Source organism: Ovis canadensis, chromosome X, assembly GCF_042477335.2.
Source record: "Ovis canadensis isolate MfBH-ARS-UI-01 breed Bighorn chromosome X, ARS-UI_OviCan_v2, whole genome shotgun sequence".
In the NCBI taxonomy this organism is placed as follows: Eukaryota; Metazoa; Chordata; class Mammalia; order Artiodactyla; family Bovidae; genus Ovis; species Ovis canadensis.
Window position 1 is genome coordinate 135,574,024 of NC_091727.1, and position 19,392 is coordinate 135,593,415.

General features: G+C 36.6%; 1 protein-coding gene and 1 long non-coding RNA gene across 14 annotated transcripts in view; one reads left to right on the forward strand and one right to left on the reverse strand.

Annotated features, from left to right (window-relative positions):
• Nucleotides 1-327: 327 nt before the first annotated feature.
• Nucleotides 328-19,392, reverse strand: part of ZMAT1 (zinc finger matrin-type 1) — a 42,506-nt gene continuing 23,441 nt past the window's right edge. For 2 of the 12 annotated variants that reach the window (XM_070291044.1, XM_070291050.1), the window contains exons 3-7: nucleotides 15,723-15,824; nucleotides 15,473-15,647; nucleotides 13,648-13,713; nucleotides 3,881-3,980; nucleotides 328-2,676 (exon numbers count right to left, since the gene is read on the reverse strand). In XM_070291044.1, coding sequence (XP_070147145.1) covers nucleotides 1,347-2,676; nucleotides 3,881-3,980; nucleotides 13,648-13,713; nucleotides 15,473-15,647; nucleotides 15,723-15,824 — 1,773 coding nt within the window. In that variant the 3' untranslated portion in view covers nucleotides 328-1,346. Of the gene's footprint in view, nucleotides 2,677-3,880; nucleotides 3,981-13,431; nucleotides 13,717-15,472; nucleotides 15,648-15,722; nucleotides 15,825-19,392 lie in introns of all 12 variants that reach the window. The other 10 variants (XM_070291043.1, XM_070291049.1, XM_070291042.1 and 7 more) reach the window with 6 other exon arrangements.
• LOC138930584 (uncharacterized) overlaps nucleotides 14,760-19,392 on the forward strand; it is a 112,608-nt gene continuing 107,975 nt past the window's right edge. For both annotated transcript variants that reach the window (XR_011446232.1, XR_011446231.1), the window contains exons 1-2: nucleotides 14,760-14,894; nucleotides 16,960-17,049. This is a non-coding gene — a long non-coding RNA (uncharacterized lncRNA). The remainder of the gene's footprint in view (nucleotides 14,895-16,959; nucleotides 17,050-19,392) is intronic.

Here is a 19,392-nt window from a genome sequence, read left to right on the forward strand (position 1 = left end):
GGAACTCATGGTTGCCAGGGGGAAGGGATAGTTAAAGAATTTTGGAAGGCCATGTACACACTGCTATATTTTAAATGGATAAGCAACAAAAACTTATTGTATAGCACATAGAATTCTGCTCAATGTTATGTGCCAGCCTGGATGGGAAGGTGGTTTGGGGGAGAATGGATACATGAATATGTACAGCTGAGTCCCTTCACTGTTCACCTGAAACTATCACAACCATTGTTAATCGGCTATACCCCAATACAAAATGTTTTTGGTGTTAAAAAAAATGAATAAATAAATAAATATTTCCTTACTGGAAAGGAAAACAAAACAAAAAACTTTACAGTGTGATCTCCTCAGAGGTGAAAATTGTTTATTTCCCCTCTCACTCCCAAAATAAAATAATATTCAGGTTGGAAATAATTATTTACAAAAAACAATATATAGAAATTAAAACACTTTAATATAATATAAACATTTACAGAATATAGACTGATTTTTTATCAGTACTTTTTGAGAGAACTCTTTAAAACTATATATCATCTACATTTATTATAGACTGTTTCATTTCCCACTTTCAGAACTAGAAAATACAAAAATACACTGCAAATTATATTGAACAAATGAACAAAAAATCAATCTAAATTGCTTCACGTATTTTCCTTGGAGAAAACCAAGAAACATAAACATAATAGCAATTAAAAATACCACCAACACTAACACAACCCAAACAGAGGATGGATTCTGATGCCTGCTGATTTTCTCATTTAAAATTAATTTTCTCCCATAGGTAAATAATTCACTATCAGAGCAACTGGATGATCAGGAGCAGAGATAGTCTCATGAAGATAAATTACTTTATACGCAGGAAATATGTAATTTTTCTTTCATGTTAAGAAATGAGGAAAAATAACTTGAGGAAAAGGCATATTGAATACTCTTACTTCACTTGGCTTTTGTTAACGGTTAAAGTAACTGTTCACTTAGGGAAATTCAAATAACATGAATGTCATGAAACCAAACTCTTCAACTTATTTCATCAATTCAACCTTAAAGAACACAACTGAAAAGTTCAAAATCCAGGAGAAGACTCGTCCTAAAGCACTGACATGTTTATCTTTTAACTGGCTTCCTTTTCTCTTATGTTCTGACTGTGTTCTTTTGTTCTTCTCTCTCAGAGGTGAGGTTTAGGCTTGTTTGTCTCTTCTTTCAAGTCAATTTCAATTTTTACACACAAAAAACTAAGCTTTCTTGAACTGACACTGACTGTACTCACCTCTCTTTTTCTTCATTGGATGTTTCTGTCTTTGTCTAAATTCCCCCATTCTATTTCTCTTGGGGTAAACAAGGCTAAAAGTTTAAAATCCAAGAATAGACTCATCCCAAAGCATTTCCTCTTCCGTCTTTTCTTCAACAGATTTTTTTTTCTCTTTCTTGTGCTTACGTTCTTCCTTCTCAGAGGGTACACCACGGCTTTTTTTCTTTTTTCGATGCTTAAGCCTTCCTGAACTGACTCTGAATTTATCTCCATCTCTTTTCCTTTCCCCAGTGCCCTTGTGCTTGTCTAGGTCTGTATCCGCATAACTCTTTTTTCTTTTATGCTTGGACTGCTCCTTCTCTGGCCTTTCTTCACCTTTCTCCATGTGCCTTCTTTTCTTCTGATGTTTCCGCTTATGACCTACTTGATGCTCACTGGTATCATTTTCTGAGGAGAGGTGCTTATAAACTTCAGATTCTACACTGTATGTGCCAGAGTTATTATCCTGCTGACTAAGGCTCAGGGGTACTGGTTTTTCTGGGAAACAGTCTCTGGTGGGTTGACAGTAGGTCACAGAGTCTAATCTCTGTTTGCTGTCATGAGTTGGTAAAGGATGAGGTAACTGGTTTTCTTCTGCCTGTGAAATACTATATGATCCTGGGTAAGCCTGGAAATGGAAAGTCTCAAATGGGAGTTTTTGCTCAAACATTCTAGGTCTGGGTCTGGAATCAACCATTTCTCTGTGCTTATGGGTTTCTACAGAGCTATCATTTATCTTTCTGAAAGAAGTCTTTGGCTCTAGTCCTCTGGCTTTCTGCACTTTGATATAATCCTCAAGTTCATCTTGGAAAGAGTTATATGTCCTCTTCGAAGGAGCTGGTAACCAGTGATATACTTGGCTTTCCACTGGTGAAATAGTGTATGGTCGTTGGTAGGTCTGAGAAGTCTCAAATGAATATCTTCGTTCACACATTCTTGGTCTGGGTCCAGAATAAATTTCTCTGTACCCATGGGTTTCCACAGAGCTCTCTCTTTCCTTTCTGAAACAAGTCTTTGGATCTAGTCCTCTGGCTTTCTGCACTTTGATATAATCTTCCAGTTCATCTTGAAAAGAGTCATATGTTTTCTTTGATTGAGCTGGTAAGCAATGAGGTAACTGGTTTTCCACTGTTTGTGAAGTATTATATGGTCCTGGATATGTCCAGAAAGTCTCACATGGGGATCTTTGTTCAAACATTCTATGTCTGGATCTGGAATCAACTGCTTCTCTGTATCCACGGGCTTCCAAAGAACTTTCTTCCATCTTTCTAAAACAAGTCTTTGGTTCTGATCCCCTGGCTTTCTGTACTTTGATGTAATCTGTAGATTCATCTTGGCAAGAGTCTGGTGGCTTCCTTGATTTCTTCACTAGATTGATAACAATGGATTCTCTGAAAATAAGACAGTAGAAAGTTATTGTTACTAGATTATTTTATTTGGAATATTTGCTTTGCTTTCAAAAATACTAGTTTGAAAAAAACAAATACAACAGAAGCCCAAGCAAAATTTTAAAACCTACCTTAATATAAAAGCTATAAATCATGACTTTGTATGTGAAAGAGAAGAAGCAGGAATAGTGACATATCTCCTAGGCACCTCACAATTTTTTATACATAAAAAATTTTCACACTTGGGATGAAAGGGAAGATAGGTACAAAGAAGCAGACATATCTGATACTGTTGTAGTACTTAAAAATGTAAGGCATGTTGGGATGTGTGGGAAAGGACCAATAATATTTAATGCCCTAAAGGTGGTCTGATCTGCATGTCACATTGCTGTAAAAAGTTCTAATTATTAGTTCCTTGTATAGATCTATAAACGTGACAGCTATTTATTCTGGAACTCTGAAATTTTACAAAGAGTGTAAATGAAGGTTAATTTGGTTAGTTATACAATTTAGCTACCTGGTATTCAGACTCAATAATACAAATATTTTCTACCAGAATAATGTAAGTTATACTAAAAGCAACAAAATAAATATACAATTCTTAAGTGCCCCTCTGTCCCACTACTTGACTTATCCAGTCCCCAACTGTAGAGTCAATCTTCTCCTCCTTAAAATAACAGAACAAATTGGAATAAATGTGTACTAAGCTCCTACAATGGGACCTTGCCCATATTTTTATACTTCATTATAACCACTTTATGTCAGGGCTGTCCAAAGTTACTTGGTAGAAAGATCTGGTATTCCAGTTTGGTTCTGTTTAACAGCAAGACCTTTTTTCTTAACCACTATACCTCACTGGAAGGATGACAAATGGATAGCTGAATCTCTGGAACTAGCCAACCTTCCAAGGATTACAGGGATTATTTGAATTATCTGGCTAGCCTGAGAATGATCCTTTAGCATCTTTCCAAAGATGTCTGGACAGGAGGGTTGCCTGTGAGCCAGCTCTTTCAGCACACTATCATGGCTAGAGAACTCCCTAGGAGATGGAACTAGCGTACAGTATGTTACAAATACTACCAATCATACCCAGGATCAACTCTTAGGGAAATAAATGTCTAGAAAGTTTGTAAAATACATGTAAAGATACTTGACAGAACCCCTGTTTTTTTGGTATCATAGAAGCACTTTGGTAAGAAATTCTTACTTAAGTTGATGTTCACTTCCTTGCATATGAGACCGGAACATTTCTAAAGATGTAAAGGTGATATTACAAATACGACAATCGTAGGTTCTCATACTAAATGCTGGAAAAAACAGAGTTCAAGTTAAAAAGGTCAATAGGAATATACTTAGAATCACATAGCTGGACAGTTTACTAGAAATCATCTACTTGAACTTTCCCAATTTAAAGATAAGGCCTAGAGAAGGTAAATGATTTGATTGAAGTCAGAGTCAGTTAGTAACAGAGATAGCTTCTCAGAGCCCATGTCTCTTAAAGTCCAAAATTCTTCACACTACACCAGACTGCCGCTCCAGCCTTGGTCTCTTTAAGAAAATGCTATCTGTTTGTTTATTTCTGTTATGTGAAAGCACAACAGACACTTCAAATGTAGTGTGCCTAATCTATCTTTGCCTCTTAATCCCTCGACCAACCTCTTTTTGTTTGTCCCTAATTTTCTTTCTACCCAACTAAAACTTGAAACATCCCCAAATATTAAAGATTAATAAAGGCAAATGTTTACTCTCTTACCTGAAATCACTGTAATGCATTAGTTTACCAAAAGTGATTTCCATAGCCAGATTTTAGAGAGTTTCAGTGATCCCCACTCTCAAGATAAATGCTGAAAGTAAAATTCTAAAATAAAACTTAGTTACCACTTCATAAGAGTCAAGAACTCTAGAATAGGTATGCTAGTTACCTCTCTATTCTGACTGATAGAACTGGAAGCAGGTGATAGGTTAAGTTTTATTTTCTTAATCTTATCATCCCTCCACTTTCTCTTCAGTCAGAAGATACAAATTAATAAATTTCATTATGCTAAATATAAAAACAATCTCACTCTAAAGAAGAGGCAATAAATTCATGGCTGCAGAGATTTTAGGGTCCAGCAAGGCTATCTTCTTTTAAATCAAACAGCAAATTGATCATTTAAAGAACACTAAATTAATCATTAATAGGTGTATTGGCCATATCCAAGCAAAGATTATTCATAGAAACAGGAAACTACTGTCAAAGGGAAAGAAAGAGCCTGACTTTGAAGCACATGAGGACTATGTTCACTATTGATGTATTCTCTGCGGTGGGCCCAGGAGAGCTCAGCCGGTTACATCAAAGTCTGAATAAATGATTCTTCAAAACTATCCTCTCTTCCTGTGCTGACTTTTGCACTTGCCAAGCCACTTCTGATTATAATTTGGTTTCCTATATTACTGATACCAAAAAGAGGATAATCTAAATGATTTTTTTTTACAAACCTGGGAACTGAAATATCTATTTATGCTCCTACCATAAATCAATAACAGAAGACAGTGAATTAAATTGCAATGTTTCCCAGACTTCTCTGATAAGAATCAATTGGAGTGTGAGTTAAAAATATAGGCATTGAAACATGTATAATATCATATATGAAATGAGTCGCCATTCTAGGTTCGATGCATGATACTGGATGCTTGGGGCTGGTGCACTGGGACGACCCAGAGGGATGGTATGGGGAGGGAGGTGGGAGGGGTTTCAGGATGGGGAACACGTGTATACCTGTGGCGGATTCATGTTGATGTATGGCAAAACCAACACAATATTGTAATTAACCTCCAATTAAATTAAATAAAATTATATTAAAAAATATATAGATCCCCAGACCCCTTCCTCTAGAGAATATGATACATTGGGACAGGGAATTTGTATTTTAACAACACCCCAGCTAATTATTGTCAAAGAATGAGTGGAAAAAACCTTAAAGGAGTGTCTTTCCAGTTCCTTCGTTATTTATCACCATCTTGCAATTTTGTTTTTGGTTTGGGAAGTCCTTCATTTGAGGCTAATCACCTTTGAAGATTCTGGCCTTCTTGCAAAGTTGAGAACTGAATCCAGGACTCTGCATGCTTATAAAATCCCTTTCCAGAGATTATAGCTAACGTTATTTACAAGTGGGAAAATTAAGGCTCAGATTCACTTGGATATGTATTCTGAGGGCACCCAAGTCATGCAAGATAAGTAGGACTCCTGGTTTCCCCTAGACTAGTGGTTCTTAATGTTAGTTACACATTAGAACCATGTGGAGAACTGTAAAAATATTCATGTTACAGCTCAACATAAAACCAATTTAATCAGAATCTCTAGGGGTAGAACTAGGCTTTCTTACTTTTTGAAAGCATTCTAGTTGATTTTTCTGTGCAGACACTGCTAAGCACCACTGCCTAGATGATCTCCAATGATTATAAACAGATTATATTTCAGAGGTTTTACACATTTGTCTAGTGCTTATAGAGTATATATAATGTTCTTTTCAGTTCCTCCTTGGTTTCTTCACAAGTTATATCAGAAGATTATAATACAGGCAATATAGTAGTATAGAGGAGCTGCAGGTCACATATGAAAGACCTAGAAGCAGTTCTGGAAAAGTATGGTCTTCTTCTATTACCTTAGCCCTTGTCTTTTTAACACATTGATATTCTTTTTCTAGGATACAGTCTTCTGAGAAGATAACATATGAAAATGGTGTAAACCCTTTCTGTGAAGACACGAAGCCTATGTATTTGTCTCAAGATAAAAATTCCTGGTCTAACCCTACTGAAACCTGCCTCTACTATTTCTCATATAGTAGAGTCTGTTCCTTTGGCCTGTCAAATTTTGCTCCCCTCAGCCCTGCTAGGATTCCTTGTTTCTACTTCACCCAGAAACTCAAGTTTCTTTGTATCTGGTAACTTTCAAAATCATCCATAACCTAACACATGAGGGGTGGACTTTTCGCCTAATCACAATCCTATCTTATAACTCCCTGGACTAACGTCTTTGATTTCAAAGGAGAGGTTAGGGGAATGCATGTCTTTATAGTCTAACATTATGGTTCTCAATCTTGGCTCTATATTGTAATCACTTGGGGAGTTAATAAGAAAAAGAAAACACTAATGTAGTCCCAGGGATTCTAATTTAATTGATTTGAGGGATGGCCTGAGCATTGGGATTTCTAAAAGATCCCTACATGATTTTAGTATGTAGTCAAGAATAAGAATCATTGGTCTAATATCTTAAATGGGGAAAATCAATTGAGAGCTACATGTAAGCAAAAGTGCAACTTAACATGGCATTTAGCTTATGAAGAAAAATAGAAAATGTACAACTTATATGTTTTAAAATTATGACAGGGAAACGGTATTTTAAGAAAACTAACATTTGTTGAGGATCTATTCTGTGATGGGTATGGTATATACTGCTTCATTTCACCCTTTTTTCAATCCTGTGAAGTAGCTTTATTTTCATTTTATACCTGAGGAATCTAAGATACAACTGGGCAAGTGACTCAAACACCTCTCCAAATCTATGTTTATCCCACTACACGACTCTGCCTCTCAATAAACAATTATCAAATATTGAGGAAAAATATTCATTGGAGTATAAAGCACTGAGAAATATATTTCAGAATAAAATACAATCCCTATCTCAAGGGGCCAATTCAGTTAAGAGACTATAACACAAATGTCAATGAATAGTGAAGCCTATGAGAAATCAGAGGAAGGGAAGAACACCAAGAGTGAGAGCAGTGAGGGAAGGTGTGATGGACTTTGGAGGAAAAGGATTTGAATTATAGGGAAAGCAGGTAGGGCATTCTAGGGGATGGAAATAATATCAGATATGGGAGAGACAGAAATGAGCATACAGGAACAGGAACATCGCTCAGTCGTGTCCGACTCTTTGCGGCCCCATGGACTGTAGCCTACCAGGCTCCTCTGTCCATCGGATTTTCCAGGCAATAGTACCGGAGTGGATTGCCATTTCCTTCTCCAGTGGATCTTCCTGACCAGGGATCAAACCCAGGTCTCCTGCATTGCAGACAGATGCTTTACCGTCTGAGCCACCAGGGAAATAAGCATGGTGTGCTAAATTCAAATAATCTGTTCAACAAACACTAAACACTAAACACCTCTGTGGCACCAAGTATCATGCTAGATGCTAGGGGTATAAGATGAACAAAATGGGCAGGTTGCTCACAAATTCAAATGAGAAACAGATACATGAACAGAGGGTTTCAATCTCATTTCATAAAAGAGAAGAGAAGTATGCTTAAGAGGTATGGGAATTCAAGGAAGCAGACACACTTAGTATAATATGGGAGTCTGAAGAGTGCTACTGAAGGAGATGAGGCCTTAGTTAAATTTGGAAAAATAGTTAATGGTGAAAGGAGTTGAAAAGAGCATAGAAATATTTATAGGCACTTACTGAACTTTGGAATTGTAGAATAAAATATAAGGGGACGGCATGGGAGAGGCAAGAACGTGTCAGATCAAAGAGACTTCCATATTATGCTAAGGAGTCTAGCAGGTGGTGCAGTGGTAAAGAACTGCTTGCCAATGCAGGAGATATGAGTGAGCGGTTTTGGTCCCTGGGTTGGGCACATCCCCTGGAGTAGGAAATGGCAACCCATTCCAGTATTCTTGCCTGGAAGATTCCATGGACAGGGAAGCCTGGCGGGCTACAGTCCATTGGGTCGCAAAGAGTTGGACATGACTGAGCAACTGAGCACACAGAGCACAAGAGTTTAGACTTTTTATTCTGTGGCTGGGAACCCATCAGGTGGTTTAACCAGCATGTAACACGGTCAACTGTGTGTTTTAGAGAAATCTCCTCTCTAACTGCAGTATGGAAGGTAATTTTGAGAGGAGCAAGCCTGGAAGTAAGGAGACCACAGTTACATAAATATACCAGAGCAGGCAAGAGATAACGAGGCATGGGCTAGAAAGGTCACGGTAGGGACTGACAAGAGCAGAGATATTGGTGAAATATTTACCATTAAATCTAACAAAATTTAATGACTGATTAAATATGGGAGATAAAGGAGAAGGAGGAATCTAGAGAGGTCTAAAATAACTCAGCATAGTTTGATGACTGAGTGGGTGATGATCCTAACGGAACTGGAATTTCATAAGGAATACTGTTTAAGGACATGGGAGAATAATCAATGGTGAGTTTGAATTTGGACACACAGAGTCTGCTATATCTCTGAGATTTCCATATAAAGGTGTCCAACAGGCAGTTAGATATGGGAATTTGAAAGGGAAAGGATAGCTTAGAGTGATTTTGGAGAAATCTGAGGATAAAGGGTAGTTAACACAGAGTGGATAAGATCTCTTGAGGACAATGGGTGGGCACAGGAATAGCAACATAATGATAAAAACCCTGGATAGTGTCACTCTTTAAACTAGACGTTAGAGGAGGAGGGGGTCCATGAAAAGTCAGGAAGTAAAGGACAGAGTTGCAAGGATGAACAGGAGAAAGTGATGTCAAAGGAGCTAAGGAAGTAGAGATTTTTAAAGATGAATGTTTAGTGAATGGAGCAAAGATGTCTATTGGATTTAGGCATTCAGAAGTCACAACAACCCTGCGAGGAACAGTTTCAGTGAAATAGTAGAGTGGTGGTGTGGAGGGCTGGGGGGATGTGTGGCAACAAATGGCAGTGAGTTGAGGAGCGAATATCAGTGAGGACAGTAAGAGCATATCTGAAAAATAAGAACACAACAACAAAAACCTTGGCTAAGAAAACAAGGGGCAAGTATCATAGTGAAAGGGAAACTCAAGGTTAAAGGATTATTTGGTTAGGGTAAGATGCTTGGTATCCACATGTGATGATCACATTTTTCTTGATGGCATAAGGAATAAGCTTGTCTGAAGGATGTGAGGAGGGGGAGTGTTGAATAGTAGAAGAAAGTGTTGGAAGGTGGTGTAGGTTTAAAAACTACTGCTGAAAGGAAACTGAAGGAAAAGGAAAAGTACCAAGTAGGACTAAAAGGTCACAGAGATTGGATACTAAGACTCTATAGAAGTATCCAATCTCTAGCCTTATCTAATTTTCCATAGCATCACCAAGTATTCTGAATGTAAAAGTAGAACAGGCAGACTGTGGAATTGATCCTAGGTTGAAATCTTGCTACTAGGTAGCGAGAGAATAACAATGAGGTGTAAGTAAAGCCTTCTAGAAGGTGGTTACAGCATTAAAGTGATGGTAGTGAAAATGCAATGGAAGGGTACAGGTAGGAGAAACAGTTCTAAGAAGACTTGATAAGACTGTGGATGGATAGGATATAGGGGAATTTTGTCAAAGATGCCCTCGAAGATTCAAGTGTAGGTGACTAAAAAATAGTGCTACTACTGGCAAAAACAAAAAACTTGATAAATTCAAGACGGTTTTTGGGAAGATTATTAATTCAATGTTAGGTATGTTGAGTTACAGGTGAAGGTGAGAAAGTAAGTACAACAATGGGGCTATAAATTAATAAAATAAAACAAATACAATAAATAAAAAATACAGACATACTTTAGCTCCATATCGTTATGGTAGCCATTCCTGTGCTAATAAGATCTGGGCTGGATGAAGGACATGAAGAGAGCAGTAAGAATGATGAAGAAACAGAGACAGAGATTAGATAAGTAGAAACACATATAAACAATAGCAGACAAAAAAGAAGGCAAAGACAGCAAGAAGCGAGAAAATAGGTGAAGGGTAAAAATAATTAAAGTGGCACATGTTAAACTGCTTTTGTCTTACTGCTTGCTCACTTATATGGGCTTCTGCTGTTGCTGTTCTTTGAAATTCTCATCAGCTAATTTAAATTCTCCAGCTAGTTTTTTTTTAAATTTTTTTAAAAAATTGGAATATAATTGCTCTACAGTGTTGTTAGTTTCTGCTGTACAACAGTGCTCCAGCTATTTTTAAATCCTCAACGTTTACTGTAATCAAAATGAAATAGCCAAGGCAAGGTTGAAAATCTTTTGAGCTTCCAGTTTCAGAGGCTAATGTAAAATGACTTCAATGACTGGATTTAATTATGCTGATGATCAGCAGCCCCCCCTCCCTGGCCAGATGAAAATTTCACCAAAATCCTCTTTCTCTCATTCTAATAATCTTGCAACTTCAAAGTCTAAAATAACCCTCCTTTCAGAAGTGACCAGAGTACACATATCTCTCAGAGCTGACACACTTTTCAGTTCCAATTTACCCAATGCCGCTAAACTAGAAGCCACTTATTTCAGAGAACTCTCTGCATGGCAACAGGAAAAATAACCTATCAAGTCTGTCGTACCTTCTAACTTCTATGACTTTCAGGAGCCCTACCACTTCTGTTTCTACATTTGTCTAAATCGACATTCTTTAAAATTCTAGATAAAAACACAGATTTCTATGTAACTTTTGGTGAGATGTTGAATCACAATAAGCAGCAAACTTAATAATACAAACACAGGGTTAGCATTCAATAAAGGTTAATAGTTCACTGATTCATATATTAAACTAATCTCTATTGAGGTAGGCCTACTCTGTGCCACTTTCTATCTCTAGGAATGGAAACACAGATGAGTTAGATGAAATCCCCTTCCTCAAAGACCTTACATTCTAATGGGAGATAGACACAGGAAGAGATAATTATATATGTAGGTTAAGGAAGCAGAGAAGACAAGCCTTGAAGGAAGTAAAAAGACTTACAGGGAAGTAGCATGTTAAAGTATGAGTAAGAGTTGGGTCAAGAAAAGAGGGACATGAAGATGTTCCAGGCAAAATGGCAGCATGAAGAGCACAGAGACAAGAAATGGGGTAATCGTTTCTGGAAACTAAAAGCATTTTGCAGGTTCTAACCTACATAGATCACAGCAGGAAGTAGCAGGGAATAAGCCTGGAGGAGGAAGATGGGACAAGATGGTAGAGAACTATGAAGCTTATATTTTTATCCTGAGAAAATAGAAAAATAAGGATTTTTAAGCAGGGAAGTGACATAGAAAGATATGCACTTTAGGTGAAATACTCTAGTGGTTAAGTTGAGGGTGGATTTGGGGAGACAAAATTGATGGATGGAGAATAGTTAGGAGGCTGTGTCAATATTCTTGAACAATGCTTCTCAAAATTTATTGTGAGTACAAACCACCCAGGGAATCTTGTTAAAATGCATAAAATGCAGATTCAGATTCAGTAGCTCTGCAGTAAAGCCTGAGATTCTTTTTTCTAATAAGCTCTGAAGTGGTGCTGATGATGCTGACTACAAACCACACTTTGAATAGCAAAGCTCTATGAAAGATATTGAGAGCTTGAACTAGTATAAGAATTAAAGATTTTAAAATTTAAAAAAAAAAAAGATTAACTATATAAACTCATATGTAAAATAAAAAAAAATACATGAAAAAAAAAAGAAAAGAAGAGCAGGAGATAAGGTAACAGTGATATTCAGAAGGTAAAACAGTCATGGCTTTGTGCTTCATTAGATACAGAAAGTGAAGAAGATGGTGTTGGGGGATTTAAAGTTAACTACAGGTTTCTACTTGGAATGACTGAGTGGATTTGAAATGGCTATGAGGTGTCCAGGTGAAGAGGTAGCTGCTCTTTGGATATATGAGTCTAAAGCTTTACAGAAAGGTCATAAGCATATAGATGAGATAAGAAATCAAGGGAATGGATTAGATTATTTTACACTTTAAGGTCAAGAATGGAATCATGGGAATGCCTACATTTAGGCAATAATATTTTTAAATTAGTTAATTTTTAAGAATTTATTTTAATTGGAGGCTAATTACTTCACAATATTGTAGTGGTTTTTGCCATACATTGACATGTAGGCAATACATTTTTAAAATAGACCCCAAATAAAACAGAAAAGAAAGAGAAACACAAGAAAAGAACACATGCATAAAGAATTACATAAAGCAGAATAGAGCTTCAAGGAGGGAGTAATGAACATTTTTGCATGAAGCAGAAAAGTCTAGTAAGGAAAGAATTGAAAAATAATAGTGAGCAGAGAAAAAGAAGTGGGTGGAAGAGAGAATATGAAAAGGGAATAAAATACACTAGTAGTGAGAAGGTGCCTGTGGGGGATAAATGAAAAAAAAAAAAAAAAAAAGGCTAGACAAGCAAGTGGATCACTCCAGTCAGGATCAGAATCTTTATTGTGCCGGAATTCTTGCCACTCTTCCTAAGTTCCTTTGTTCATCCTCTCTCCTTCCCACTTCTATCAATGCAAATCATACATTTCCTTTAAAAAGATTTTTTGAGTCATTTTATTTCACTCCTCTAGTTATCAAAAATATGTACACAAAAATAAATGGCTGCAGCCTCTTGCAGTGAAGTGCTATTAACCCAAGTAGTTTATAGACTTGCCCTTATCAGGGAAAGTGGTGTATCTTCATTTGTATTCCCAAGAATGACTAGCCTAGCACCCAAGAGACACTTAAGCCATACTTAGTGATTGAATGAAATAACTATATAATACTAATTTAAAATACTTTCTATAAGTACCTATAATATAACATGAAACCATGGTAATTCCTATATTTGATAAATAAGAGTCATTTAAACCTTTCTGGGTCTCATTTTCCAGAAAACCACAGACAAACCTACATGGACTCAAAAGTCCTTACTTACTGAAAATTCTATGATCCCATGAATATTATCAACCTCCTATTCAGTAAGAGTAAAATGGTATATATATATATGCCAGTATGTTTTATAAACTATAAATAAACTTCCTAAGAAAGAAATTTGGGATATTCTTACTGTTTACCATTTGCATCTGATTTTGCAGGAAGAGGTTTCTCTCTTATCTTGTCTACAAACTTCTTTCTAGCTTCATTTCTTTTGTGTTTTTTCCCAACATAATGTTGTTGGGCCATTAATGGACTATTAAAAGAAGCAGGACAGAGCTTGCAATACTTGTTTGGATTATTCAAATCCAAAGCACTGCTGGAAGAGGAAGGCATAATCTTGTCTTTAATCCCACCTGGAGGAGGCTTGACAGCAAGGGGCTTCAGAAAAGTTGACTCTGCAGAGGTAGTAATAGGCACACCTGCTGAAACAGTCATAATGAAAAGTGATCCACATGTTTTCATTATAAAGTATTAGAGAAAGTTAGAGTTCTTTTAAAACCTACTGTCTCTGGACTTTTTCCACACAGCACTGTTGGAGAAAGGTATTCAGGCTAAAAATTATTGAATATAAGTCTGTCACCAAGTGTCTCCAACAAAGATACAGGAAGCAATATTCAGCAATCAATGAAGGCATGAGAGCTGTATTAGGATGGCCCTTGAAATTAGTGAGGGTAAAAGAGACAGGTACCAACTTCTAAGTTGATGTCTTTCTTGAGTAGCATAGTAAGTAGATCATCTATTCAGTGACGTTCATATCAAAATACAGTTTATGCAGTTGTTCAAGGCTATACAATTATATGTTCCCAGAATTACAGTTATTTCAGAGCTCTTTCATGTAGTCTCCTTTCTGAGCCCAAATTTATGAATTTGGGGGACTAAAGATAAGGCTTTACAAGATGCTTTCTTTTGTGTGGTACACTGATTCTGTCCCTCTTGACTGACAGCTGCTGCTGCTAAGTCACTTCAGTAGTGTCTGACTTTGTGTGACCCCATAGACGGCAGCCCACCAGGCTCCCTCATCCCTGGGATTCTCCAGGCAAGAACACTGGAGTGGGTTGTCATTTCCTTCTCCAATGCATGAAAGTGAAAAGTGAAAGGGGAGTCGCTCAGTCGTGTCCGACTGTTTGCGACCCCATGGACCGCAGCCCACCAGGCTCCTCCATCCATGGGATTTTCCAGGCAAGAGTACTGGAGTGGGTTGCCACTGACAGCAGAAAAACAAATATAAAAATCAGAGAGACTAGAATAAATTTAAAAATAATTCATTTCATTTATTAAGAAAACAATGTTTTAATGCTGATGTGGCCTATGCTATGAGTTGGAAATTAATGTAGGTAAAATTGTGATGCCAGGCACGCTTTATTCCTAAAATGTTGAAGCTAGTGAGAATATGGTAAATTATTTACTCCAGAGGATTAATCTTTATTTTTTGTTCTAGCACACAACATTTTCAAAATACAGGCTGGAGCATACTCTGCCACTTCAGGCCAAAAGTGAGATCTGTGGGTCAGTTCTCTCATGTGCTGGTGGCCCAAAATCACTGGAAGGAGGACAGAGCAACATGTTATATAGTTCTCTGGATCTCTGGATCTAACATAAAGTAAGTTTTCAATAACTGCTGATTGATATAGCTAATGGTACTTTTTCTTTACATTCATGGGAAGAAAGGAATGAGCTATCAGGGTAGAAGAAGATTCCATACCACTTTTTTTTTGTCTACAGTTAAAGTCAGAAAATGCTGCAACATAACTTTATTATGGTGAAGACATTGGTCTGAACACACATTATGAGATAATGTTTTGCAAAGTACTAAAGCAAAAAAAAAAAAAAAAGAATGAGATAAATGCCAAGGGGAAGAAGTAAGAAGAAACTATGACTTAATAATTTTGATTAGAAACTGGAGAGCTCAGGTTGCTTATTGTTGTTTCTTTATAGCAAACATGTTTTTATTTGGATTTAATAAACTGAAAAGGAGAGGTCACAACATTTCTTAAAATTTAGCTAGCAATCATGATCTCTATATTAAATGTCAAGGGCACAGAAAGAGATTAACTGAGCAGAAGAACCAAGTTATTGTGGCAGAGTAAAATTCTCTCCAATAAAACATGAATAGCAGAGATGGGAAAAAAATTATAGAGAGACTCTGTATTGAAGCTAAAGAGGTGAATGTCATCTTACCCGTTGCTGGCTGAAATCTTGATGGAGATACCTGATCATGCTCCTCCATTAATTGCTTCAGTTTTTTAGAATGGACTTTCCCCACATAGTGAGACTGAGCAACAACTGAGGAGCTAAAAACCATGTGGCAGAGACCACAAAATTTGTTTCTGTCCACTACTTCACTTCTATGCTCCTGAAATAAGCACAATCTTGTTAGAAAGATTCAATAACTAAGTTTTGAATAACAACACCAACATAGGCCACTCACCTGAAAATTCCTCACATCCATCTTCATTTTCTTACCAGGCACTTCATTTTGTTCCCCAGGCATTTGAAAATAAAACCTAACATTTTGAGCATGTTTTTCACTCTGGAAAAAGATATAATATGACTTTGTTTATTCAACAACACAGGCACCTCAAATTTATACCTCTTTGACTCTGAGGACAGCACCTGTGAGATGGAATATATTTAGTGTGTACCTAGTTTATAAAAAGGTTTTGCATGCTTTCAAGGCCCTAAATCTCAGTTAAAATGAAAATAACACTACAATTTAGAGACCAATAACTTTTAGTTTTTGACAGAAACTCCTTCTGCTGCTGCAGCTAAGTCGCTTCAGTCATGTCCAACTCTGTGCGACCCCATAGACGGCAGCCCACCAGGCTCCTCCGTCCCTGGGATTCTCCAGGCAAGAACACTGGAGTGGGTTGCCATTTCCTTTTCCAAGGCATGAAAGTGAAAAGTGAAAGGGAAGTCGGTCAGTCGTGTCTGACTCTTCGTGACCCCATGGACTTCAGCCTACCAGGCTCCTCTGTCCATGGGATTTTCCAGGCAAGAGTACTGGAGTGGGGTGCCATTGCTTTCTCCGCAGAAACTCCTAGTTTTTGTCTAATATCAAATTTTTCTTCTTCCTTAGTTACACATCTTAGGCAATACACCCAGCTAAAAGACTGCATATTCCAGCTTCCCTTTCAGCAAGATGTAACCATGTGATTATATTCTAGCCAATAAGATGTAATCTGAAATGTTGGGTAGAACTTCTGGAAGTCTCCTAACAGAATGGGGGATGAACTCGTCTCATCTTCTTCTCTCCTCCTTCTGGAATTAAGATGTAAAGGTCATCTAGGACAATGGGGGCTCTTGAGGATAGAGGCTAGCTCATCTGAGTAAAAAGACAGAAAATGCCTAGATCTCTGATAGTGTTATGAAGCTGTCACATCAGCCCTGTATTGCTTACCTCTCAAATTCTTTTCTGTGAGGAAATTAACCTTTCTAGGTTAAGCATATTAAAAAAAAAATCTCTGAACACATATGTAACAAAATACATAATAACCAAAACGTTGATGTCAATAGAAGGGACATATTAATATGCCTGAGCACATACTGTGAGGCAATTACTCTATCTATAGCATTTTAAATTGTGAAGTGTGTGCAGGAATGTAGCTGAAGTACATACCCACTGCCTAGTTGTAATAGATTTTAACATTTTTCTCTATTTCTTTCAGATCTCCTTTTCAAAAGAGGTAAAATTTTACACAAGAAAGTCCTAGCTCCTCATTTCAACAATCGCCTCCTCCTTGGTCTCTCCCCAGCAGGTAACTACTATCTTAAAGTTGTTTTGTATCACTTCCTCTTACTCTTCCTCTTACTCTTTCACCAGATATGCATGCACCTATAAACAGTAATATGTACTACTGTCATTTAAAATTTTTTATGAAAATGGAATCAGCCTATTCCTATCCTTTCAACTTTTTATAACTCAATATTATCTAAGATTTGCCGATATTAATACATATGGCTCTAGTTCATTCATATTACATGCTGCATAACATTCTACTCCATATGCTACCCATCAAATCCCCTAATGAAGCAGTTATGCTTCTGATTATTTTCTTATTATAAACATCTCTGCACTGAACATATGTAAATGCACCTCCTCATATAATGGCCAAGAGTTTCTTTAAAGTAGATACACAGATATGGACTATCTGGCGTATATGAGGGTTTTCAGCTTTAATAGGTAGTATAAAGTTTATCTCCAAAGATGCTGAAGCAGTTTACAACTCCAAATGTAGCATGTATGAGTGTTTTTGACTTCCTATAGTTTCTTAAGTGTTCAGTGCTATTAGGTTTTAATTTTTGCGAGTATGATGGTTTTGATAAGATAGTTCATTATCATTTTAACCTGAATTTCCCATATGATCACCTCTGAAGTTAAGTATCTCTACTCTAGCCTGTTCATATCATTTTCCCATTTTTCTATTGGGTTGTTCCTTGTTTTGATATATAGTTCTTTATATAGTCCAGATACTAATCCTTTGTTAGTTATTGGAATATAAATACCATTCAATCTATGGCTTGTCTTTTAACATTATAATGAGTTATCTGTCATATAAATTCCCCTATCAAGTATCACAATATATTTTAAAGCTACAGTAATAAGGTGAAATTATTTTAGAGACAGGCAAACAGAGTAATATAATAAAACATAATAAGAGAATAAAGTATATATGAAAAGTAGTTTATGATAGAGATGCCACTACAAATCAGTGGGGCAAAAAAATAAATAGTGCTGGAACACCTACTATCTATATGGAAAACAATGTTATCACCTTGCATATATGAAAATAAATACTAGATGGATCACACACATTAAACCAAGAAATAAAACTTTTAACAATATTAGAAAAGAATAGAAGGAAATATTTATCTGGCAAAAATACAGAGAATGGTTTCTTAAACATGTACAAACATAAATACAAAAGGAAATATTAATAAGTGCAACCTTATTAAAATTCAAAAATTTTGCAGTACTATCTTATATTACACGCACAATAAATACTATGCTGAGATAGTCTGACAATATTAACCAAGCTGTATATTAAAGAGAGAAAAAAATCACCTTTACAAGTAGGATATCTGTAAGGAGGTGCTTTCAAATATAGTTTGAAAGTCATGTATAGTTTGAGTTGGTTATTTAACAAGCTTAAACACTAAATTTATAGATGGCACTGGAATTTAAATAAAAAATATGCTATAACATTATATAACATAATGCTTTATAGTCATTATACTATTATAGAAAAGTAAAAAGATGTAATGATAGGACAAAGTGTTCAGAATATGCTCTTATATGAAAAAGCAAGGGCAAAACAACATATACAATTCTCTTTTGTAAAAATGTATATGGGTTTAGAAAGCATACTGGAATCATATAAGCTAAAGGGAAGTTAATTAAATGATGCTTACCCACAAGTGACAGGCTTGTGATTGATTCACATTTTCTCAGAATTTTGTACATTTTCTACACTGAATAGTAAGTACTTCATAAGCCCATAAGAGCTATCCTTCAAATTTAAATTCAAATGGTTCCAACCATGGTTATCACAGAGCTCCTTGATTATGTGTTTCTCTTTATTAACTCTTTGAGCTTTGGGGTGCCAGGATGTGCTAGGCACACTCAAATGTTTGATTTCATTTAATTTTCACAAGAATAGTAAGAGAGATTTTAGCTTCCATTTTGCAGCCTGAAGAAACATGCTCAGAGAGGTAAAGTGACTTGGCCAGGGTAAAACAAAAATGGCTTGACCCTGGTTGAGGTGGTTTACTCACTAAGTCATGTCTGACTCTTGCAAACCCATGGGCTATAGCTTGCCATACTCCTCTGTTCATGGGATTCTCCAGGCAAGAATACTGGAGTGGGTTGCCATTTCTTTCTCCAGGGGATTTTGCCAACCCAGGAATCGAACCCAGGTCTCCTGCATTGCAGGCAGATTCTTTACCGACTGAGTGAACCTAGGTCCTCTCAATCCACAGCCAACACAATCTCACCATCTATAATTATAGTATTAATAGTGGAATCCAAATCAACATAAGGACCGAGATATAATTGCCAATACGATTAGTACTGGGCAAAACAAGATCAGGTGTTTCTAGTC